Source organism: Protomyctophum parallelum (genome assembly GCF_964188405.1).
Source record: "Protomyctophum parallelum genome assembly, chromosome: 16".
NCBI classification, from domain to species: domain Eukaryota; kingdom Metazoa; phylum Chordata; class Actinopteri; order Myctophiformes; family Myctophidae; genus Protomyctophum; species Protomyctophum parallelum.
In genome coordinates, this window is record NC_139711.1 from 37,050,249 (window position 1) to 37,075,929 (window position 25,681).

A 25,681-nucleotide genomic window follows, 5' to 3' on the forward strand; every position below is an offset into this window, starting at 1 on the left:
AGCCCCATCATCTTCATCTATGAATCGATTCACTGCGATTAAAATAAAACAGTAGTAGCTACACGATCTAAGCCAACATTAAGAGAAGGATACTAAACTGAGGCCTATTGATCTGCAAGGCATTTATTTAGTTAAAAGACTCACAACATACAATACAAGCTCAGTGACCTTGTTACAAAAATAGAAATATGCATGGGCCATATGGACCACAGATATTAAGAAGCACAAAAATGTATGTATGGAAACAGGAAAATGGTTAAAACGTAATATACAGTACATTAAAACCAATGTCTATACTGGGTAGACATCACAGGCAGCCATTAGAAAACCCAATCCATCTCCAAAACAAAACCAATAACTAGACAAAATTATATTCTACACCAGCATGGTTTTCAAAAACGTTTTAACATTTTTAATGACTTCACATTTTTTCCTGTTAGTGTCCAGTACAATTCTAGCATTCAAAAATGAAGATAAGAAAACTAAAACTATAACCATGTTATTATGAGCAATGAAGTATAAAAGCCAAATACACAAAAAATATATAGTGGGGAGGAAAACACCTTCTTACATTCACAGAATGGATATTCATGTTCACAATGACAGCTTAATCCTTCACAGTGATTCTATGTACATGTGGGGCTGTAAAGCAGAGGTGCAAACTATAAAGTGATCACTGATCGCACTACAGATCAAAACAAATCAACTCAACAGCATTTCAATGTGCGACAGCTTGCCTGCCAAAAGGTGAAGCAGTCGACTCTGCAATTCATGTTTAACCCTCTCCTCACAAAATTCACCCCAACTACACATAAGGCCATGATTGGCCCTAAATGATGATGATAAGTGATGGAAGAAAGACGTCAGATCCAAACCATATGGCTGTAGTGCAGTAGAAGGTACGAGCATGGGATTCTTCCACAAATCCTTAAGATTAAGGATCTATAATGATTGGGTATAAGTATTATAATACTTCACAGAGCTGGTAGCCAGTGCTCCCTGTCAAACCGTACTTTATGTGGGTAACAACATAACACAAGGAGTTCTAACTGGACAGGAAGTAGCCATCATTTTGTTATCCTTCAACGTGAATTTGATACGAACAGCAGTGACAACACTATGCTGTGAGAGTGAAAAATATATATATATTTAAAGTAATTAGCGGCCATTTAGGGACAGGATTCTACTTGAAGTGATCAACGATTGGCTCTCTTGGCGGGGGGTTCATCTGACTTCGGTCCTCCTCGGGTGCGTACCGCAGGGGGACTGGGTTCTCGTTTACGACCTGCCTTCACTGCTGCTGTTTGGCCTCTTGCTCCACTGCGAAGGGAAAACAAGGAATAAGTCTTGGTGGTTCTGTATGTCCATTGTCCATACTTGATCTTTTTGAGCGGTGCCGCTCCAATGGCGTTTATCTATGTCTGTCTGACTGGGGTATGAACAGCTGCAATAACACAGGGTGACCTACCTTCAAGTGGCGCTGATGAACTTCACGGCCAAGCTACACCGGGCATGTGTGCGTTTGACGTAAGCGCACTGTGCGCACAAAGTATGCGTACGAAATGCCCCGGCTACACCAGATCTGTGGCGCGCGACAGATTTGTGCGGGAGGATATATAGATATGCGCGCATGGGTGCATACGCACGTAATCTTTTTTTAGAACCGATCCTATTTTTAGAGCACGCGTAGGATGGTATCCGTGCGTCTGGTGTAGCTGGTATCATTGACATATATTGATCCTATCAAAACGCACTGTACGCACGCAGTAAACACGCGCAGTAAACGCATACGCACGCGCGCAAAATTGCCTGGTGTAGCTTGGCCGTCACACTAGCTGCGTTTACATGAACACCTTTCTTCCAATCTGATTAAAATAAACCCGATGTAAACACCGATTGGTGTTTACATGTGCCCACTTTTAATCAGGTTAGCTGTGTGTATAATGAAATCAGACCCATCTGAACAGAGTGGTGATGTACTGTACTGGTTCTGTACTCTTACTGTACTGTATTGATACTGTACTTGTAATGTAGCCTACTACATTGTGCTGTACTGAAATGTACTCGTACTGTTCTTGTACTGTACTGATACTGTACTTGTACTATACTGTACTACATTGCACTGTACTGTAATGTACTAGCACTGTACTGTATTGTACTGTACTACATTGTACCGTACTGTACTCGTATTGTACTCGTACTACTGTACTCGTATTGTAGTGTACTACATTGTACTGTACTTGTATTGTACTGTAATACACTGTACTTTACTGTACTCATACTGTACCTGTATTGTACTCTTACTGTACTGTAGTGTACTACATTGTACTGTACTCATACTGTACATGTATTGTACTCGTACTGTACTACATTGTACTGTACTCTTACTACATTGTACTTTACTGTACTCTTACTACATTGTACTTTACTGTATTCTTACTGTACTACATTGTACTGTACTGTAATGTACTAGTACTGTACTAGCACTGTACTGTATTGTACTGTACTCTTACTGTACTGTAATGTAATAGTACTGTACTACATTGTACTGTACTGTACTCGTACTTTAGTGTACTACATTGTACTGTACTCATACTTTAGTGTACTACATTGTACTGTACTCGTACTGTACTGTACTGTACTGTACTGTACTGTACGAGTACACTCAACTAAAAAAACTCCCCATCATGCACCTGTGAACAGTGTGAAGCACTACTTTGTCACCTGTTGGTACCCTAAACGGACGGACAGACAGACAGACAGACAGACAGAGGGACACACATTGCCGTTCCTTGGAGTGGCTGCACCACTCAATAATACATTATTATTATTATTATAATACACACAGCTTACCCTATTATTAATAATAGGCCTATTATTACTATAAAATGGGTCACCACATCTTGTGTTTCCCCACTTTTAGGCATTCTTCCCTCCTGCCTTGACACACTGAAAAGCACAGTATTTGGATTTGCTTTGTTAAGGAAACAGCAGTTTGATGCGCACCGGGGGCAGAGCATATTAACGAGTGATTCTCACATCCATCATCCATTATCTCAGTGGCTGCAACTGTGCAACACTTTGCATGGGAGATTTTCGGCAATATAGTAACAGCTAAACTTGTGTATGTGTGTGTGTGCGTGCTCGCAGAGAGAGAGAGGGGGGGGGGGCTCCCTGGGAGAGAGGGAGGAGAGAGACGAGAAAGAATACCGCCTCATCGCAAACCAATTTGGCATTTACAAAAGTACAGTTAAAAAGTTCAGGGCAGCAGGCACCTACATGTTTTGTAGGTGTAGGTTTTGTAAGTGGCCAATCAAAGATCTGATAAAAAAAAGTCTAGAGACTACCGGTAGTCTATCTAGACCACCCCTCCGCACCCGATTCAAATTTAAATCGGGTTGGGCTTGATCTGGTTTATTTAGGTGTATACGTGTATAAGAATGTAAAGTCTTAAAAAGACAGAAAAGTGGCCGTGCACACACACCGTTTCGACAGACAGACAACTGCCTTCTTCAGGGTAAGGATAGCAATTATTATGACCAATTATACCATCATTTGATGAGTGAGACTTACCGTGTGCTCTCCTCTTTAGTGCCCTGTTTACTGGCTCGTGTAGACGGCTTACTCGGCTTGTTTCTATTAAAGAATGGAGAACAAAACAATTTGATATGCATCTCAGCAATTATGGATTTTGTGGCAGATTGTGGCTACTGTGGCAGATTTATGGACTGGTGTCATACTGAATTACTGATGCCACTGCATGTTTACTAGGGCTGACCTCGATTAGTCGAATAGTCTAATAATCGATCGGATGAGTCTTAGTCAACCACCAATCTCTTAGTCGATGTATTATTATTACTAGTCCTTACCCGTTGTGAGATATTTGCCCCCGCGGGGGGTACTGCGCATTTTTTATTCACTAATAAATTCATTATTAATCATTAATGTGTCAAATCGAATAAAGGGCTCCGTTACGCCCTCCATATTCATATGGTCAATGCCTGTGTGAAAAGGGAGCGATTGGTGCAGGCAATGAGGAGATAATGCTTTAATGCTTTGTTTCTGACACACACACACTCTCACACACACACACACACACACACACACACACACACACACACACACACACACACACACACACACACAGACATTGTTAGAATTATAGTATGATTATTGCATGATTCGACTTAGATTGGCCTAATTAGTTATACTAATTAACAAATATAAAAAAAAAGAGTTATACAGTAGGTTATATCATGATTTATCGCGAGAAACCAAGCAAGTATATGTTAAATCAGACATTAAGCACCCCCACAGCCCAAATGGAATGATTCTCTGTTGCAGGGTTCCCCAATTAGTTTTCCCCAAGAGCCAAATTATAGGGTGACATGCTGAGTGCCACGAAAATAGAATACATGTAGAAGATTTGACAGTTGCAGAAACACAAGCTGGACGAGCTGGACACACTCTCTGCAGTAAAGTGAATGGAGTTTCATTTCTCTCCAACGGCCCTTGAATATGATGAAATGACATGATTACGGATCCCTGTGATTATGGTAAACTAAGCTCACACTTAATATCACACACACCTGTAACTTTCACCAGCCCCCATCAGCCCCCACAAAAACAAATAAAAAGAAAAGGGGAAAGAAAGTCATTAGTCGACTATAAAAATCCTTAGTCTGGGACAGCCCTAATGTTTACACACTCTCTGCCAAAAACGACTAGGTATTGGCCTTTGGTAATGCGTTCAGCCCTGTGCAAGTCTGCTCACTTGTATTATTTTGCATACTACAAGAATGCAAAGGAACTCAAGTAATGAATATTTTTCTAAATGACTACCATGTAATTTTTCTGAATTAAACACAGAGCAATCATCCCTTCACACAATGGAATATGTGTCCTATGAGGCTATGTGATTTAACACTATACTAGCTCTGGTGTCTTGTCCCTCCAGTTCCTGCACTGCTACTAGTCAATATGGTGCAAGCCAAGGCTCCAGATTTAAATGCAAACACATCAAAGTTACATTGTAGTTTATTGCATGTAAAACATATATTCTTCAGCTAATCCTTTAGTCGCACAAATATTGTTCTTGTGAAGTAAAGTAAGTAAGTAGTATGTCTTGTGAATCAGGTTTGTTCTTCATGGTCAAGATTCCGTTTCAAGACTGTCAATAATGCGTATCACTGCCAAATGGTGCGCACCAGAAAATGCCAAATTGTTAGATTTGAGTTATGGTTGTTAATCTCTGCATGTAAATTTTTTTTTTCTTGCCCAGCGAATGTGGGCCTGCGAAAGCCCTCACATTTCAAATCACAACCTTTGATTATGTATGACCTTTGCAATGTATATTAGGATATAACATTGTAACATCATGTTTGTCCTCATGATGACCAATGTTGTGCGTGCGTGCATATAGTCAATCTTTTATTAAAGTACCGTTCAGCTTCAAGACGAGCTGCGGACCGCGTTGTTCTGCTCTTGGTTTCTTCATCATCTTCCTCGTCGTTCTGCTCCTTCTCTTTGTCCTGTGTATCAGCTGTAAAGAGAAACAAAGATCATATCACATTTATTTTTAAACGTGATATGAAGTTACAATGACAAATGTCACTTAATGGCTCAAAGGATAATAATTAAAATAAAATGTACCAGAGAAGGAATAGATTGCATCACAACGCTTCACAGTGAGTCATCTCACATGAATTATGTGCAAGGTAAAATTGGTCACCAAAGCATTTCCGGGGATCCCCCAGCCAAAAACGCTGAGACCCCCTAAAGGATACTGTTAACCCATTTAGGCCTGTCCTCAGTTTTCTGAAATAAATATTTTCACGATTTTTCCAAAAATAGCAGACCTACAAGCTCGTATCGCGCCACTTGGTGGCGCGCTATGAGCTTGTAGATCTGCTATTTTTCAATAGCTAAATTATAACATAAGGTTCCCACCCAGAATGGGTTAAATAGGCCCTACCAGAGTCCTCAGTGGACACTCCTGCAGCTCCCTTGGAGGGTCTGCCTCTCCTTCCAGGCTTTTTTTGAGCAGTGTCCTCCTCCTCCGGTTCATCCCCCTCCTCGACCTAGGGAGATCATTAAATCCTTAGCACTTACAGTGTGTGTGTGTGTGTGTGTGTGTGAGAGAGAGAAGGTATATCATTCAATCCATTGAGTCAAATCAACATAAATCTAAGACATCACTAACACTGAATAAATGTATGTACTGTATTGTGTGTACTGCATATATTGCAATACACCACAATGAAAACTAGAAAAAGTGCCCTTCTGGGCACAGGTCTCCACCAGGATAGGAATGTAGGACATTGCAGCTTGCCTTCATCTGGTGGTTGGATAAAAGGGCAAGCACTCCTGTGAACTTTGGAAGCCAATCTTAACCAATCAGGATGGAGTCTGAGAAATCTGAAAGACCCGTTTCGTTGAATGGCTCTAGAGAGACTGTGTACCAATTTGCGCGATGTTTGGACAAAATCTGTAGGTGTACTGTGCAAAAACTTGTTTTGCACAAAGCGGCCTCCTGGTGGCGCTATAACAGGCCGTTCTGGAAATGTTGGGGCAGAGATTCATCGTTGGCATCCAGGGAGTGTGTGTGCAAAATTTGGCATCGACCGGGTTAACGGTGCCGGAGATTAGCTGCTCACGGACACACGGACGGACGGAGCGCAAAACATACTCTCCCCCCATGCCTTCGGCCTGGTGGAGACAATAAGCCGTGTGTTTTGTTCTTTACAGATAGATATGTACAAATATTTTCATGCATTGTGTCAATAAAGATGTCAATCAATATGTCAGGGTACGGAAACATACGTGGTCTGTTTTGTTCTCTGTTGACTGTTCCTCTTCGTCTTCTGGCTGGGTCACCGTAGGAGACTGACCTAGAGAGAGAGAGAGGGAGGGGGAGACAGAGACAGAGAGAGAGAGAAAGGGAGGGGGGGGTGTCGTCCAAGGTCAATTCACAAGTTAATTTGAATGAAGTAGCACTGTAGTGCTCACCTAGATATACAAAGAGGAAAGCTGACTAAGACTCAGCAGCAATATATTAAATATCTAATATATTTAATATACTGGTTGAAAATCTGAAATTCCACCCTGCTGTGGAATCTGCACACAGAAGGTGAGAGGACACAGATTAGAATTATGTTGCAATTTACAAATGAGAATAGCATTGGCAAGTGTTCTCAAGAGTGAGTTTATGAACGCACCCATTGTACCACCGTCGGCACGGCACTATCAGCCGTTCTGGACTGGTCGGGACTTCTATTCGGAAGTTGATGGCCAACCAGACTTGTTTGGTCGTGGCCCGACAGGCTAAGCCCGTCGTTAGCCCTGGGCTGATGAAAAGTGTTTTGTTTTGGTGCAGATACGGAGATTCCGGTGTTGCCGGATTCTTTAAGTGAAACAAGCAACCAGGTCTATGAAACCAAGCCCAAAACAAGCAACCGGTTTCACCACTTGAGCCCTATTACATCAGCTATTTTCAAAAATAATATTGAAAGCAACAAGCAAGCCCAAATAAGCAACTACACCAACTATCCAAAATCAAAAACAATGCTTCATCAGTCTGTTGGAATTGGAAACAGTCTCTGTAGGGAGCATAAATAGGCCCTACCAGAGTCCTCCGTGGACACTCCTGCAGCTCCCTTGGAGGGTCTGCCCCGCCTTCCAGGCTTTTTTTGAGCCGTGTCCTGCTCCTCCTGGGGCTGTTCATCCCCCTCGACCTAGGGACCCAATTTACAGGGATGACTCACTCACATACATTATGTACAAATATGTGGGTGTTATTACGGTAGGCTGTGTGTGTGTGTGTGTGTGTGTGGGTGTGTAAGTGAGAGAGTGAGAAGGTGTATATGATATGATATATGTACTGCATACTGTATATCGCAATGGACCACAATGGAAATAAGCTGTCGGAATTTACTGTGTTTTGTTCTTTAGACAGATATGTACAAATATCTTTATACTATATGCATTTTGTCAATAAAGATGTCAATCAATCATTATGTTGAGAAAGACATTTACTGGTAACATACATGGTCTGTTTTGTTCTCAGTTGACTGTTCCTCTTTGTCTCCTGGCTGGGCCGGGCTCACAGAAGGAGACTGACCTAAGTAGAGAGAGGGGGCAATTCACAAGTTCATTTTCAAACCTCATGTTGATAAATACATTACTTGAACCCTGAAGAAGGTATTTTGTGCCAAAATGTTGGTCAAAAGTTTCTTGCATTGTAACTACGAGTTGCCACTTTCTGTTCAAGTTTATCTGCTGTGGTCAGCACCTCCCCACTATTGGTGTGCGCTGTGCGCTCCTACCTCTTTGTTCTGATAAATGCCAGTTGTATAGATGTAGACAATGTAATCCCTTATATTATACATTTTATTAGTATCATTGTCATCATTACCAGTAATACTAGTAGTCGCTGTGTCAGAAATGGTTTGGGCTCTTTTTTGGAAATATCGAATCACAATATTACAGCAAAATGATGAATAAGCAGCTTACCGTCAGTGGTATCCTTGGCCTGGGCTCCGGCTCGCCTGCCCCTGCGAGTGGGCATCTCTTCTGATACATCTGTCTCTTTAGGTTGTTCCTCTTCTTCAGTGGTGGGTTTGGATGATGGCCCTCTACGTTGTTCCTCTTCATCAGTGGTGGTTTTGGATGACCGTCCTCTGCGTGGCGCTTTGGCTTCTGCAACTTTCTCCTGCTCAGTTTCCTGTGGAAACAAAGTTGTCTGAGCCAACACGTGGAACCACAGAAGTACAGCAGATTGCTATTGTTGGGGGAAAAATACATGAATGTACGAACTGGTTTTAATTAAAAAAATATATACATATTCTCATTGATGCAACTTTAAAACCTCACCTCAGCAGACGGTTCCTCTTGGCTCTCCTTTTTATCTCCATCCTCCCCTGATTCATTTAAGAAAATAAAAATAATTTGCATACAAATCCTTAACAGTATTAACAAAACATTACCTGTAAACTTTTGTTGAATGTATGTAAAACACCAAAAATCCACTTTCGTTAAAAGAGACCAAACGTGTCAACGTAAGACTCAGCCACAATACCAGCGTTCTCTGTCGCTGAAGGCAGTTTCCGTTTGCGGGTCACCCTTCCTTCTGTTCTCCCGTCCTGGAAAACAGATGTGAAGGAGTTCAAAGATGTTGAACTTTGGTAGAAATGTGTGTTGTGTAGCTACCTGGGCATAAGATAAGTACAAATATTGTAGATCATCTGAATTTGTTGCTTCTGCACTCTGTGAGCATGTAACCGGAAGTAGCAACTCCTTCCCATAAACGAAGGTGAACAAATATAATGTCTATATAACAAGTAAGACGCGCAAACACGGGAAGCGAACGCAGCTCGTGTGTGTGTGGTTGTGTGTGTGTGTGTGCTACAGCTGCGCCCTGTGTGTGTGTGTGTGTGTGTGCTACAGCTGCGCCCTCTGGTGGCGGGCGGGTGGTGTCACAGCGGGACAGACACACACACACACACATACACAGACATGAGCAGCAGGGTCTCATAGTAAGTGGCTCACTGCGTTCGCAATTAATTATATATTTAAAAAGATGTCTCCTGGTATTTTTTTCTGCCTAGTCTACTGGGCATACATTGTTACTTGGAATTCTGTGGCACTAGTGAATTAAGTGTAATTGTAATATTAAACCATTTTACTTTACCAGAAATAAATACCAGCCAGGACTTATTTGTTAGCTTCAGACTTCCCGCCAACCTGAGGCGTTCCCAAGCCAGTGTGAAGAAATTATGGCCAATCGCGTCACAAAGTGATGCAATGTAAGCTTGTAGAATTATTAAATATATAATTTCTTTGTATTATACAAGTTATTTGTATCAGTTATATCTGCCCTGTGCAATATTTTGTATTATATTTTATGAAGCCTAAAAAGGCCAAACTGAATGTTCCAATGTTCGATACCAAAGCACAATTAAATCGTTAATCACAATTATTAGTGTGACAATGAATCGTCAGAGAATGTGATTTTTATACCTGGTTCACAGTAAGAGTGACTGGAATCACGACTTCCACGATCACAGAAGCAACATACAATCCAGGGTTCTACCATAGATGAACATCACTTTAAGTCTGATTAACATACACCAAGAACCCAAACAATTACCTTTTCTGACAAGCCTGATCCCTTTTCATCTTCTTGTCTGTCTGAATCGGAGGCACTACCTGAAAAATACAGTCTTAACAATCAGCAACACACCAGACCAGCAACACGTCGCCGCAAAAGCCACACCACTTCCTGGGGGCATACTCTCTATATTGTAACCCTATATGGTATTTGATCTATATTTGAACATATTCATATAATTTGACACTGTCCTATTATTAAATCATTATCATAACTGGAAATATAGACAACAGAATAGAGAGAGGGAGAGAGAGAGAATAGATAGATTAAATAAAAAATATTAAATAAATGCAGAGGAACAGATGTCAACAAGATGTGCAGACTTTGAGGTGATGTCAGCAAGTCGGAGCACATCTTCTGTAGTTAAACAAAGCTCTTGAAATTAAACAATATTTAATGAAAAATTATCAACGTATTATGGAAATGCCAGCTTGTGTCGTGTGTGTCGTTGTGCTTTGGTGGTGACATATTTGTCACTCTGGTGGTCTATGCCTTGAACACAGGTGCCAAAATAAAGGAAATAAAGAGGCACTGGTTAAGTAGAAAGTGATAATGTTTCCCCCCTTTTTTGGTGTATTAATGGTAACATGTTAAAATAAATCAATTTCCAGAGCCCAGAAGACTCACTGGTTTGTTTGATTAGTTTGGTTTGTCGTGATCGTCTTGTTTCTCTGACCTCGCCAGGGTTGTCAGGAGCATCACACTCCAACTGAGAGAGAAATGGAGAAAGCAAAAGGGAGAGCAATAAAGAAAAATGAGACCGATGAGAATCAACAAGGAAATAATAAGGACAATATAAATACATTTAAATTTCTGTTCACTTTGTGAACACATGCTAAAAGAAAATCTTACATTTTGTGGGTCTCTGTTTTCTTGTGCAACATTTTCTTCAGCTTTTGTTACATTGTGGTCCTCATCTAAACAGTGAAGAGAGAAAACATTGACTGTATTTTATAGGTTTGGTAAATTGCTATTAAGATGAGCTCAGGTGTTTAAAAACTAAAACATTTGGGTGTACTATTTAAGAGAAATATACGACTTTATTAATATATGTTAGGTGTTATAAATTAAACATTTCAAACAATATGTTTTGTTTGGCCAAGGTCTCATTATTCACTGTAATAGGTAACTGCATGTGCTGTGCAGTCCTAAATACGAAGTAAAGTTAGATGAACCACTTACTAATATTATCTGCATCAATTTTGGCCTGGTTGTCCTCATCTTCTGCATCCATCTTAGCTTGGTTGCTCTCATCTGCCATTTGCTCAACCTACAGTATTATTCAATAACAGACCACCATGAACTTCAACATTGCTCACTGAATTATGTTTCGGGAAAAAAAACGAAAAAAACACTCACTCATAGTCATAGCCAAGGTTGCATCAATTTGTAACCTCGATGCAACCTTGGCTATGAGTTAGTGTGTTTTTTGTATTTCTAGTATTGTACGACTATCCAGGGGCGGCACCAGGAGTGGGCGACATAGGCAAATGCCTTGGCCGCATAGAGCACTGACCCAGTTAGTGAAACTGATCGAAGTGGCCTGCCCAATTCCATCAGAATCTTGTCTGTGTCGCCCCTTTGTGAAGGCAGGCAGGCGTATACAGTTAGAGAAGTCCTGTGCGCTTTAGCCATCAGAAGGTAGAAAGGTGCTGTGCTCAACAGGGACAACTTGCATCAGAAAATATATAATACCTGGGTACTTTAGAAGACTACCCAAATATGAGCCAAGTGCTCCAGGTATTATATCTTTTCTGAGGCGTATACACAGTGTTTGTGTATTGGTCGATCTCACTGTTCGGAGCGCAGTGATAGGTTGGTAATGTGTTATGATCAGTCGTATCTGTAGGTGAATATGTGAATATGCTTTTTTGTGCCAGTCTGAAATGTCACTCCTGGCATCACTCGCTACTTTTAATTACTTTTTCTACAATACTGCACATTCATCGTGGTCAGCACTTCCACAGCATTCCACTTTCAACTTTTCTGACCACAAATTGTTTGTATCAGTAAATGAATGATAACTCACCTTAGTGGCTGTCTTGACCGCTGCCACATTTGACTGGATTTCATCTAAAAAACAACAAACCGATGAGGACACTGGAAAGCTAAAGGGAAAGCTAATTATTTGGAAGAAACAATATACAAAACCTCACCATGTCTGCGGGAAGTGTCTGCCGCTTGTTCCACAGAAAGTGGGTCAAAAACAATGGCTTCCATGTTTTTATCTCTGGTCTCCTCACTTTCGGATTTCAGACATTCTGCACCTGAAATGTTACAGAATATAATGTAATAATTCTATTTATTTATTTACTAGTAGTTTCATTCTGTATTTATACAAGCAAGACGTTAATTGTTCAAAAGACAAATGCAAAAGCAATAGTGAATCATGGTGAATTATAATAAATAGCCATGAAAACAGACATGTGAAATACCTTGTACATCAGCTAGTGGTGCAAGTTCCTTAACAGGCTGTACCTCAGGGACAGTTTCACTTTCAACAGCTTTTTCTTCAGCTACCGGAGCCTGCTGTTCATTTGAGGTGGTTTTATCATCCTACACGTGTGAAAGAACAATGGTATGATTTAAAGATGAAAGATGACGAAAGGGAGTGGAATATTGCTTTTTAGATCTAAATAGATCCTGCTGAATTTGACAGAACATTTTCAGATATTCAATGAAAGCTTCAGTGAAATATGTATTCAATATGAATTTTAATCTGGCAGAACGTTTATTTTATTTTTTTCTGTCTGAAGGCACAACAATGTATTCTCACCTCAGGAGCGAATGAACCAGATGTTTGTACCTGTGGCACATCTGTTTCTCTCGCCTTAACATCAGGGGCATCTACAAAGGGAACAGATTTAGCTTATGAAAAAACACAAACAAATACTCACTTATGAATCTGAGTATGAGTATGAATCTGATATTTACAACAGATTGACTTTTTTCAATTTACCCATGCCGTCTGTTTTTCCAGTAACAGGCTTATCCACCTCTTGAGATAGAGCTGGTGCCACCATTTGAACATCAGTAGCATTCGGCTCTTCCTTTTCAGATGTAGTGGATGTAGTGGTATCCATTGGTGGAGGCGGATTCACCTCACCATCTTCTCTGGAGTCCACCGCGATTAGACTGGGAGACAACGTGCTATCAGGGTCCATAGAAAGCAGAGTCAAAGCCGCCTCTTTCATCTTCAGGTCAGCATCAATGAGTGTCAATTTAGGGGCCATGACTTCAGGGACGGCAACCTCCTGGCAGACGCTGTGCACAAGTCTTGCGTCCGCCGATGTACATATGTCCATCAGAGTCAGCAGAGCATCTGCCTCAGGTGGCATGGGATGTGTTTCCAGCTCACCGAGTCGAAGCTGCGCCTCACCGTCGTCTGGCTCAGGAGTGATGTCACTCAGTGCATCGTAAGTGTCTTCGGACACAGAGGTAACAACTGTGGTAGCAGTGGGCTCGGAGTCTGTGCTCGTATCTTGGAGAAGAGCTCGTTTCTTTGGAGGCTCTTCTGACTCAGGACATGGCGAGGAAACGGAAGGCGTCTGGGACCTTTCAGACTTGTCGGTTTTGTCTTCTCTGCATGCCTTCTTCTCATCTAAGCTCTCTTCTTTCTTTTCTGAAATGTTATCCTTCTTCTCTAACCTTTTTTTGGCACTTCTACTCTCCAATTTATCTTGTGGAGCGTCTTCTGGGGTCCTCCTGTGTTCCTTTGCACTTCCCTCTTTTTTCTTTTCTTTTGTTTGCTGTTCATGTTTGGCCACATTTGCAACTCCTTTACCTTTGCCTTCCAAACTCAGATTTTTTTTGTCAGTCTTTGTTGACATGGCAGTTTTCACTTCCTCCTTAGATTTCAATTTGGATTTTTCCACAGCCTTTCCCTTATCTGTGAACTTGGATTTCCTTGGATCTTTCTCGGTTTCAGAGCTAGCTTTGCTAAATTTCTGGCTGTCTAGTTCTGCTTTAGTCTTCTCTCTCTCGCTGTCTTTGGCGTCAGATTTAGATTTGGGCTTCTCCACTTGCTTGTCATCGGTGTGGCATTTTACTTTTTTCACAACTTCCTTTGAGTGCTTATCCCTTTTCTTAGTGCTGTCAGGACCTGGCTCCATGTCTGACCTGTCCTCAGAGGAACCTGCAGAATCTGGGCGTAGTACCTGCTTAGTTTCACTTTTACTCAGAACCGTCGGCGTCTTCTCTCCTTTATTTTTTTCTTTAACTTTCTCTTTGTCCTTAGGTTTATCTTTGTCTTTCTCCTTATCTACTTTAGCAGCCTCCACAGCTGGGGTCTTTGACTTCTTGGAAGTGGCATCTCTCGAAGCCCCCTCGTCGGCTACACTTTCAGACACTCTCCCTTCCCTAGTCGTTCCTAGCAGTTTCTTTTCACTTTTGACCTTGGGTCTCTTCTCTCCTTTCTCATCGGGAGTTACTTTAACACTGACTCCATCCTTCTGTTCGGTCTCGTCTGCTTGGGACTCAACTCTCTTCTCCACTTTCGGTTTAAGCTTAGTGCGGTCGTCTAACAGGCTGCGTTCTTTCTCTTTGCGCTCTTTAGAATGCAGCTCCTTGCGGGGAAGCCGATCAAATTTTCCTAAGGGCCGATGTTTCAGTGACTCCTGGGTACCCTGCTCCAATTCCAGGATGAAGGAATGTGTGCGGCTTTTGTCTGACAGCTTTTTTGGTTCGGTTGAATCCTCAGAGATGCTACCACTTTTCCTGTGTCTCTCATCTGATAATACGGATTCTGATATTCGTCTGATCGGCTTAGCTTGTGACGCCTTTGAGGATGAAGGCTTCACTTCCTTTTGGAACGACAAGAGGCAAAACACACAATACATTACAATGCGAAAACAACTCAGTATCGAATTGTATACTACTTCAATACTAATGTATACTACTTCAGTACTCCTAAATGTATCCAGCCATGTTTACTTACTCCTTTCTTAGAGCTTTCTCCACCTGCATCTCCTTTCCTCTTGCTTGACACACTCCCTTCTTTCCTGAGGAGTAAATGTGATATAGTATCTTAAGCCAATTATCAAAATATTATATATAGTAAAGTTTGACAATAAATGGTGAATAGTAGTATTGTACAAATTTACTTTCAATAGTGAATAGCATAGTATAGTATAGTAAATAGTAAAGTTTCAACAGGATACTGTTGAAACATTTCATTTCTGCTGTAGTTAAAAACAATGGCCAGGTTGATAAGCTTCAAAACATCTAAATAAAATATTGATGTTGAGATAATAACCACAAAATCACAATGACATTTTAGCTGCAGGCTTCATGCAGCTAAAATGTGTTTGTCTCTGTATTCAGTATAAGGTTCTGTAAATGCACCTTGAGTCAAGCTTCCTCTTGAGGGCCATTTTCTTTTCCAGAACCTTCCTTTCTTTACGAGCTTCTTTGGCCCTGGGGCCTTCCAGACTGGGCGAGTCTCTTAGCCGTCGTCTTGCATCTTTGGATGGAATTGTACAATTAGCTGCCAGTCTAACATTTCATTCAATGTTTTTTCTCATCTCACACTTGTTTTTGAGACTGTGTGTGTTTGAGAGAAATTAGATCAGCAGCAGCAAGGGATAAAAGGTGTGATACTCGTCATAAAAATACCTTGTTCTTCAGCCAGAGCTGCTTTTTGTCTTCGTTTCTCTTCCCAGCGCTCCCTGTTCTGCTGCCTTTTCAGCAGTCTATCTTCTTTGTCCTTGGCCTAACAGAACAGGAGCAAAAGAAGCGATACGGCAAGAGAAAAAAAAGAACACATCCTGGGTTTTCATCAGACATACATAACATTAAAAAACAGGTGTTTAATTCCCTGTGCTGATTTTGGACAGTTATAGCAAAATGCAAAAGCTGTTTAGTGTTCAACAGTAAGAATAAATGTAATTGTACTGGGCAGCTCGCAGGTGTTAAGGTGATGGTGAAGCAGGGACTTATTGAGAAGAAGGAACTGATAAATGATGGTCAGACAGAAACCACAACTTGAAGCTATTAAAAATAAACAACATAGTATGTTTGGACGGATGGAATTTCATAATCAACTATGTCCAGTAAATAAACTCATTACAGATTAGTGGGGAGCAAATCAGATAGTTGATCAATAATCTGTTGTTTCCATTCTGTTTAAAATACAGTAGTCAATAATAGACAAGCAAGACTTTAATACTCACTACTGATCTTCGGCGCTCTTCCACAGTGATCTCATCATCCGAGTCGCTATAATAACGGGAGTAGAGGAAGGGCTTGTGGACGTAGGCTTTTCGACGAGGCTTGGGTTCTTTGTCGTCTTCAGTGTCTGCAGCACTGCCTTGCTTTTTTTCTCCTCCCTCAGCTTTAAAATTGGGCAAAGACAGAGAACATGAACAAAGGAAACCACCATAAAAGAACACCCATATGGCCATGACTATGGTGTTCGTCATCCAGCAACTAAGAAACAACATTAGGAAAGGACACAAAGGTGGACTGTAACTCATTTTTCTAAATGTGGTAGTATGCTGTTTGGCTAAAAGGTTATTAGGAAATAATTAACAACATGTAAACAGAGGTATGATCAACAGACCATCTGACAAAAGCACTCCATCCTCTGAGGAATCAGATGGAGGCTGATCTTCATCACTATCCTCTTCAAATGACGACAGGTCACTGGTGTGGACAGAGCTCACTGTGATGTCACTCAGGCCATCAAGATCAGAGTCCTCCAAGGAATATTCTAATTAGGAGAAGACAGAATAATCGTGTACATTAACTTTGTAATAACAACAAGGGTTGTAAATACAAACGTGTATTAAGAAAGTTTAAAAAGAAAAGCTTAGTATAAAATTAACAATCAGTTCAGATAAAAGGGGAGACATTCACCAATCTAAACAGAACCAAAGAAGAAGCAATGATTAGGTACGTCAATATATGCAGTAGCCTATATGGAAAAGTGTTTAAGGCATACAAGACAACGATAATTTTGACAAAGGAAAAACAGAAAGAACAATACTATTTCTAACAGCAAATTAACATTTGTTTGTGTTTTTTTTAAGAATAGAATAGAAAGAATAGCTCACCTTCCTTCAGCCTCTCTCTGGTTTTCTGCTTGATTTGACAGGAGGGTTTCAGTGGCTCATCCTCCAGCCTGTCCTCCATGTGCTTGCCTGTGTTCTTGCTGCCAGCCCTGTCAGCATCATCCACCTGCTCCTGACCACCTGATGTCTCCTCCTCCTTCACCTGCACCATCTGCACTTCCTCCATCGGTCCATCAGACACCATTTGCTCCTCCTGAGCCTCCTCCACCTTGACGTCCAGTGCTTGGAGTTCTGACGCAAGCTTTGCCTCTTCCGCCTCGTCTGGCATCTTCTCGTCGCCATCGACATCGCCCTCCTCATCTGTGAGACTCATGTCCTGTTCGCCCTCCTCCACCCCTGTAAGCTCTTCTGAATCCTGACCCTTCCGGCCTCCGGGGGTGGCCCTCGAGCTGGCCTCCTGGTTCAGAGAGGATATGGTGTCCAGGATAGACATGGCGTTGCGGGCCGAGGAGGTGGCTGGTGTTGACGGTGAGGCTGGAAGCGGGTGAATTTTGATGTTAGATAAAATGTGTCAAACCACAGAATGTAAAAAATATAAAATAAATTAAAAGATATAATGTTTACCGTCTCGAACCTCGATCACTCAACATATAAGAGTTGATATTATTTTATGTTGAAAACAACACCTTCTCCCCACCCCTAAGTAGGTATTATATATTATGTACCCTGCTCAAGAACGATGCCATCTGGTGTCATCTCTGGTAGAGCCAGTGGAAGAGGGGGCTCCTCACTGCAGCTGCCAGGGGACAGGAATTCCCTGACCACCCTCTCCACGTGAGGCCTGAAAATGTGATTGATTTTGGGGTCCACCACCTGTGCTACTATCCTGTCCACCCCCTGCTCCAGCATTCCAGATCTAACAAGTACAAGAGAACAGCATCGTTAGCCTTGGTTTAGTCCGCGCAATGTAGGAACGCAGACATAGGAACGCAAAGGAACACAACATGAATAATATATTAAGGATTTTCATGAGGCGTATGTAGCCTGAGTAGGGTGCATGGAAGATGGGGTGTACATAATGAAGTTAGTCAACGCTCGCTTCTCACTTACTGTAGAACCAGTTGTCGGATGTTGTTTCTGAGCTGGTTCTTGTTCAAATGTGGACTCCATGTGTGGTTAGAGAGGTGGTTGGACACAAAGTTGTCCACTCTTTGTTTCAGATTCAAGTAAGCAGGCTGTAAAGGTGGACGATGGATGTTTAATCTATATACAGATAACACTGAAAGTAACAATACAGGAACAATATAGTGCAGAAAGTGGAACTACATTATGATCTAATATGCATTTTTATTAGCCCTAGAATAGCTTATTAGCATGCAATGTATCCGGAAACCCCCACACGGAGTTGGACCACTCACTTCACATGGGTGTGATTTTTTTAATTTAACGTATTTAGCTAAATATGTCACAATTTCCACGAGATTCACATTTCACAAAGACTACATTTTGTAATGACAGTCACAGGCAGCACAGTATGGGGCACGTAAATATACTGTCCCATATCCATGTGCATGATGTGCTCGTTGGAGGAACACGCCTGATTGATTGAAAATTGTATCAACAGTTTGTAGAATAAGTACAGTTGAACAAAAGTACAGGACACCAAAATGTGGAACGCCCTACCAACAGCCATTAAAGACATGTGAATCCCTTGACTCCTTCAAAACCACTCTCAAAGAGCACCTACGACTGGCCCACGTAAATAAATTCTGAGTGTATATTTGTACGTCTCTAAATGTTCTGATTAAACTTGAAAATGATGGAACCTGCTGTAAACAAGTGCAATGCTTTATCATGGTTCGTCCACAAGTAACAGTTTTTTGTATTGACTTAGTGTAATGTAAATGTTTCAATCAATCAATTATAGAAGTTTTTAGAGTTGATAGAATACCTCCAAGAAAATGCACCGTTTTCTATGGCCGAGTATGGAATACATGATGAAATGTATGGAATATCAATCAGTGTGTGTGACTACTAACATGCAATGTACTCTGTGTGTGTGGAGTAAACATGTTATCTAGCCACAGTAGCCAAGAGCCGCTGCGCTCTATATGTTGTGCTGATTTATTATACTTTAGTTAGTTAGATATGTATACAAATTAACACTCTAGCTAACGTTAGTTAGGGTTAACTGGGGGACATGCTTCTTGTTGTAAACTGTAGTAGCTGACCTTCGTATCCACGTCTGCAAGACAATCCCTCCTGAACTGATCGAAGAGTCCCTGTGTTTTCAGATGATTCACGATCATAGACACAAGCTGTGGGTCGCCGGGAGGCAATCCTGCCATGTTCAGAACTTCAGATACAGTTTAATAGGAGACAGTACTTGGGGAAAATAACGTATCGATACTAAACAGGTCGCTGCCTGATAAATGTCCCACATTCATCCAACAGTAACACCGGGGCTCTTCTGCTTCTATTATGATTCTAAAAGTTCGAAAACGCTTCACCCGGAAGGAAATAAGCATGTTTGTCGCTTCGACTACGGAACACTCTATCAGCGAGCGACCTCTAGTGGCGTATAATTTACACACATGATCCTGGAGAGGCGCCAAGAGACACAGCCATAATACAAAACGAACTCAAATTAAATAGGAGTTGCTAAATTACATTCTGAATCATTTACAATTTGTTGGGGGTTAAAAAAGTGTTTTACATCAAAACAAAAGCAAAACATTGGCAGCGGTGGGATTCGAACCCACGCCCCCGAAGAGACTGGAGCCTTAATCCAGCGCCTTAGACCGCTCGGCCACGCTACCGGTGGAACGACCATGTAATCAACTGCCATTAAAAAGGTTAAGTTATGAACGCTGTTTGTAGTGATTAAAACTAGACAAATTTAACAGGTACACCAATGTAGTTCAATTCAACCATTTATCCGCAGTCAACTCAGATAACCCACTGTTTGAGCACTGGAAAGTGTCAAGACAAAGCTCTCCCAATTAACATAAAAATCACTTTCAGCTACTGAAGTATAGTAGAAATGCATACATGTGTCCCTGTTAACATTAAATCGGTCACTTGCAGTTTACATACAGTATACACATTTATCTAACCTAAAACCCTGATTCAGTTCTCACCATCTGGTGACCCTTTTAATATTCCTTCTATAATGTTTCACACACAAGTATACAAAGCATTAAAAAGCAGGACAGGTATAGGAAGTCAAGCTTAGCCAATATCACAGGTCCTTCTTGATTTGTATCAACTCTTGTATCTCTTTTACATTAGTTTTTCCCCCCAATATTTGCCCTCTTCCAACACCACACATGTAAAGCAACTTTGTGTACATCAGTTCCAGGTATTGAGAATGTGTACCAATATCAAGGCTTTAATGCCTAAAATAACACGCCTTCAGCCTGGCGGAGTTAATACAAAGAGACCCAAGACACCCACATGTTGAATATTTAAAAAAGAAAAAGCATTTTATTACAGCAGACAAAAATACACAACAATTGGCATAACCGACTATGTAGGTCGGGGACCTGTGTCATGCTTTTCCGCACCTGCATGAGAGGAAATACATCTAGTTTAAAGAGTTGTTGAAGACATCCCTGCAGTGAGCAGGGTCTTACTTGTCCGTCTGCAACAGACAGTGACATTAACTAAATTCCACACTCTAATGGATGTTGGTTTGGTTTGGGCCCCTCCCCCCCAAACAGATTACTACAGACTGGTAGTTGAACGAAGTCCGCAAGGAAAATAAAAAGGAAAGACATGGCGTCGGGACATCTCTAACCTTGCGTAATGGTATGCCTACATTGGTGTGTATTTATTGGAGATAGCAATATAGAAACAAATATAAAAAGTGAATTTGAAAAACAAACAGTTGAGGATAGAAATATAGAAACAAATATAAAAAGTTCAAATTCGTAAAAAGGTGGTGGTCTTCATTGTTTCTCAGATGCACAGACAGGAGGCAAGACCCGTCTCGAGTTTGCACGCACCCAGGGGTGGTCAATAACGTTCTGGAGGGACATTCGGTTAGCTGGATTATAGCGGAGAAGCTTGGAAATCAGGTCTTTGGGTCCCTCTGTGACAAATGCTGGGAAATGCAAGTCCACCTGAAAATATCAAGAAAAACATTGTCTCGGTTGATCCTATAATAAAATTATGAGCACACACACACACACACAAAAAAAGTGGGTTGGGAAAAAAATAGATGTTAACCTTTGTAATCCTCTTGTAGGTTTCGGTGTGGGTTTTAGTTTCAAAAGGTGGGTTGCCGACCAAGCATTCATAGCACAGCACTCCGATGCACCAAAAGTCCACCTTCTCATTGTGAGTTCGCCCCTCGATCATCTCCGGGGGCAAGTAGTCCAGTGTCCCACACATGGTGCGTCGCCTAAGAAGGTTATAGTACATTAGGCCCTTAGGAGATCCTGTTATTACAGCTCATTCATTTTTATACATATATAATCAAATCACATCACATCACATATGTGAATTCCTTACCTTAGAGATGGTGCATGGACAGACCAGCCAAAGTCTGCAATTTTAAGCTCCCCACGAAAGCCAAGGAGTAGATTCTCTGGCTTGATGTCACGATGAATGACTTTGTTCTCATGGCAGTAATTCAATGCATCAGAAACCTCCTCCATGAACTGATAATTTAAAATGTTAGAATTAGACCACCTCTCTTTCACATTAGGAGAAACATAAATCGAGTGCCTCTTAAAAACATCGACTTGTACCGTTGCAGTGCGCTGCTCGTCAAATCGTCCAAGTCTCTGCAGCTCCTTGTACATCTCACCGCGTGGGGCAAACTCAAGAACCAAAATGACTCGTGTGCGGTCATGGAAAAAGTTGTAAAAGCGGAGGATATTGGGATGTCTGAGGAGAGGGTAGAGTGATATTTCAGGAGCTACAACTAAAGACATTAAATGACAAACAATGTCACAAATGTGTGTACCTTATTGCAGAGAATTACAAGCAAATACTACAATGGCCACATCCACAATCAAGAAACAAGTTTAAAAGCTTAATGCATAGCTGCACAGTAAGTGCTGACAAGAGGGCTGAAAATGAAGTTTGACTGTGGCTTATCTGGCTATCAATTAAAAACAAAACAAAAAAACACTTTGGATGTTCCCCATTTTTTATTACCCATGTTTAACAATTTGCACCTGCTGAACTCTTGTGAGTCTAGCATGACAATGCTTTGTACTACTACAATGGCAAACCAGATCGTTTAAAACCTACAGGGCATGGCAAAACTTGCACAGCACTTTTATATTCCAGTGAAAATAAATTTCTTTGAAGAAATAAAATGAAGCTATCACTGAAAATAATTGACAGGGTTGAGTAAAACACGCTCCTGAGCATGGAGCCAGATAAATACCTATTACATAATACTAACCTGAGATGGGACTGAATCTCGATCTCTCGTCTCAGCTGATGTTCCACGCCCTCTTTTTCTATCTGAGATTTAAACAGAACCTTCAGTGCCACAGTGGCTTTCTGTGACTTCTCCCTTGCAAGGTACACATTCCCAAACTTGCCCTTCCCCAGTGGTCGACCAATTTCAAAGTCATTCAGTGTGAATGTCCTGAGAAGAGAAGAATGCACAAATGGAGCTTATGTTTGAGACAAACACACTTGACACAGTAGACAAGACAACACATGGTGTGGAACACGCATGTCGAATTTGAAGTCGGTGGGGATTACAGACGTACACAGAGACTTGGTGCATTATAGTAAATAGATAGAACAGTCAATATAAAACTAGTAGATTACAGTGTTGTATGTATTGTATACTTGACTCACTTTGCTGCAGTGCAGGATGAAGCAACAAGGGCTCTCCCAGGCCCTAAAAACACCAAAACAAACAGGTCATCTTTCTCACATTCTCAGCATACATTCATTTCCAAATATTTACTAATAATAAACTTACATTGAATCATAAACAATTACAGTAACAAAAACACACAATAACAGTATCTGAATCTGATACATTAATTTCTGCTGTTAAGTGACCTTTTTTATTTAGATTAAAAAAAAATACTAGAATACAGGAGAAGAACAGTCGGTACCTGTGATCCCAGTCGTGCGGTTCACCTGAACACGCTGTGGGCCGGGTACTGTAGTTGGGGTGGCAAACTGAAATTTGAGAACAGACAGACAAGACATTAAAAAAAAAGTAGTGCTTCCAGTTGATAACCAGCTGTCAGTGTGCCAAAATGTGGAATAGTATAATAAATGACCAAAACATTCATAATTATAGACATACATAGAATTTATAATGATAAATGCATCAAATATTTAGTTATATGGCGATATTATTGGGCTTGTTTTTCGAGGGAAGATTTGGCTTATTTCTCTCGCCAAGAGTTGGCTTGTTTTGGGCTTGTTTTTGGAGGTGGGTTGGCTTATTTCTCACAAGAGTTGGCAACACTGCCCACAACTACAGTTTGTACTGTATAATTATGCTGCCGTGTAACCCCAGCTTCAGTAGCACCAGGTATCAGTCTGCTTTTTGGAAGCACTGGCAGTGATGTAAATAGGTTTTCAATGTAATGAGTCCCGGGATGCAGGGATGGTCTTTTAGAATGAGTCCAGGGACATTTTATGAGTCCCACTTCAACAACGTTGCATTTAACTACAATTTAATTTGATATGGTTATAATGTGGATTATGTGGTTATATTCATGTAGAAAACAGAAGATGATATTATTATTATAACTAAAGCTAGCAAAATAAAGTAGAATAATAATAAAAATAAATAAAAACAGTACAGTACAGTAGTGCATCCCGTGGATGCAGAGGTCGTTTTATTAAATATAAACTGTGTTTTGGGATGCAAAATGCACCCTATTTTAATATCTGCACCGGTATGAATGTTTATTGTAAAATGTATGTTTTTATGGGTTAGGGGTGTTTCTTCTCTGTATGTAGTGTTTTATGTTGTCCGTTTTTATTGGACCCTTAGTCTGAACAAATAAAGTTGATTGATTTAATGCATTATTGTGTAACTTTATACCATGTTGATTCATTTAATGAATACATGGGACCAAAATGGTAACAAGTCCCCAGGACTTTTGTTATACTTTAGCCTTAATGTCTTAACTGTACCACGTGCTGTTTACATTTCTGACTAGTATATCAATCAAAAGGGTGGTTAGTTAGGCTCCCTCTGGTTTAGGCTTATTTATGTCAGAGATCGCCTCGGAGTCGGTACCCACTACCCAGGCTTTTATTTTTATGTCAGAGACAAAGACCAACTTGGACCGTCGAACTAATGTCAGGGCACCGACAAAACACCACAAACTGTAGGCCTTGCTACTGTTGTGTAGCAAATGATTAGACGGAAGAGATAGAAAACCTACTGGTCTTTGGAGAGTTTTGGGATCTTTGTTTTCCTTGTTCTGTGGAAGAAACAGACGGATTCGTTTTAAGTGATGCTTATTGTACTCAACTGTAGGCCTACTGTCTCTGTACTACTACTACTACTACTACTACGATTCCCTAAATCCAAGTGGGTATATTTGTGCACCGCACACACAAGGAAGGATGCTAAGGGTTACTAGCTAACGTAACTTACTCCACCACAGTGTCTGTTACTAGCTGTCCATAAATGACATATGTGCGCTGAGTTCATATCAATCACCTTCCATTACATGCCAAGGTTATATACATACATCGTTCGATATTACTTAGGCGTTACCTTTGTCACTACAATGCTAATGCTAATGCTAGTTATCGACAAAGAAGTTACATTGTGATCTGTCCAGTCTTATCGCTGCACAATAACACGGGGACATACATCGGTGGAAATTAACAAAGACGTTACCTGCAACATATTGAAAATTGTAAAAATTGTCGGACGGAAAGAAAATAAACACGTTTAAAGCAGCGAAGCGACCCTGAGTTGTTTCCTTCTTCCCTGGCTCCCTGCTACAGCCGCCAATGTTTTAAAGACGGGCTAGTTGTTCGCGATTGGTCCCAAATGTTCTACTGAAACCTTCCCCATTGGTTGGAATGTAACGTTGTGGTTGGTGCATTGAAGTAGTCGGAAGTTACGTACTGGGTCTATGGGCGTAGTCAAGTTGCTGATCCGGTTTAGTTCAAGAGCGATCAAGCTAGGGAGCGGATACGAAAACAGTAGGCGGGCTCTAGAACGGACCACCACAATTGTTCGGATTTTGGAATAGAAACCTCCTGTTTTCGGTTCGCAGCAGCCTACCTACACCGTCATACCACGGATTATCATCATAAAATAAACCTAAATAGGAAAGCCAAGAGATACATAAGGTATATTTGTAACACACAGTACACACTCATAAAAGTACAAGCTGCGAAATGTGTTTATTTTCATATATTAATAATAATGTTCCTGGATATAAAGAAATACAAAGTTAGTACAGGAGTAAGAAAATACATTGTGAAACATATAGCCTATAGGTCAATTCGAGAGCTTTTGTAATAGTTAATTTGATTTGACTGA

The 25,681-nt window shown here is 40.9% G+C and overlaps 2 protein-coding genes across 2 annotated transcripts; both read right to left on the minus strand.

Moving 5' to 3' along the window:
- Positions 1-411: 411 nt before the first annotated feature.
- bod1l1 (biorientation of chromosomes in cell division 1-like 1) lies at positions 412-19,651 on the minus strand. Its single transcript, XM_083786008.1, has 28 exons — positions 19,410-19,651; positions 18,289-18,413; positions 17,904-18,094; positions 17,221-17,712; positions 16,728-16,877; positions 16,339-16,499; positions 15,782-15,878; positions 15,512-15,629; positions 15,105-15,168; positions 13,128-14,970; positions 12,945-13,015; positions 12,604-12,724; positions 12,325-12,435; positions 12,198-12,241; positions 11,351-11,438; positions 11,021-11,085; positions 10,796-10,877; positions 10,148-10,206; positions 9,077-9,140; positions 8,872-8,918; positions 8,512-8,722; positions 8,046-8,119; positions 7,625-7,733; positions 6,823-6,890; positions 5,975-6,080; positions 5,443-5,542; positions 3,574-3,636; positions 412-1,320 (listed from the first exon to the last, which is right to left on the minus strand). Exons 1-28 carry the CDS (start codon positions 19,524-19,526, stop codon positions 1,197-1,199), a joined length of 4,965 nt encoding a protein of 1,654 aa, XP_083642134.1. The 5' UTR covers positions 19,527-19,651; the 3' UTR covers positions 412-1,196.
- Positions 19,652-20,895: 1,244 nt separating this feature from the next.
- On the minus strand, positions 20,896-25,123 carry aurkb (aurora kinase B). The gene is made up of 9 exons (XM_083785297.1): positions 25,028-25,123; positions 24,564-24,602; positions 23,271-23,337; positions 23,005-23,047; positions 22,598-22,786; positions 21,933-22,071; positions 21,694-21,842; positions 21,409-21,583; positions 20,896-21,302 (listed from the first exon to the last, which is right to left on the minus strand). The coding sequence occupies exons 1-9, from the start codon at positions 25,034-25,036 to the stop codon at positions 21,129-21,131; spliced, it is 984 nt and encodes a 327-aa protein (XP_083641423.1). The 5' UTR covers positions 25,037-25,123; the 3' UTR covers positions 20,896-21,128.
- Positions 25,124-25,681: the final 558 nt, after the last annotated feature.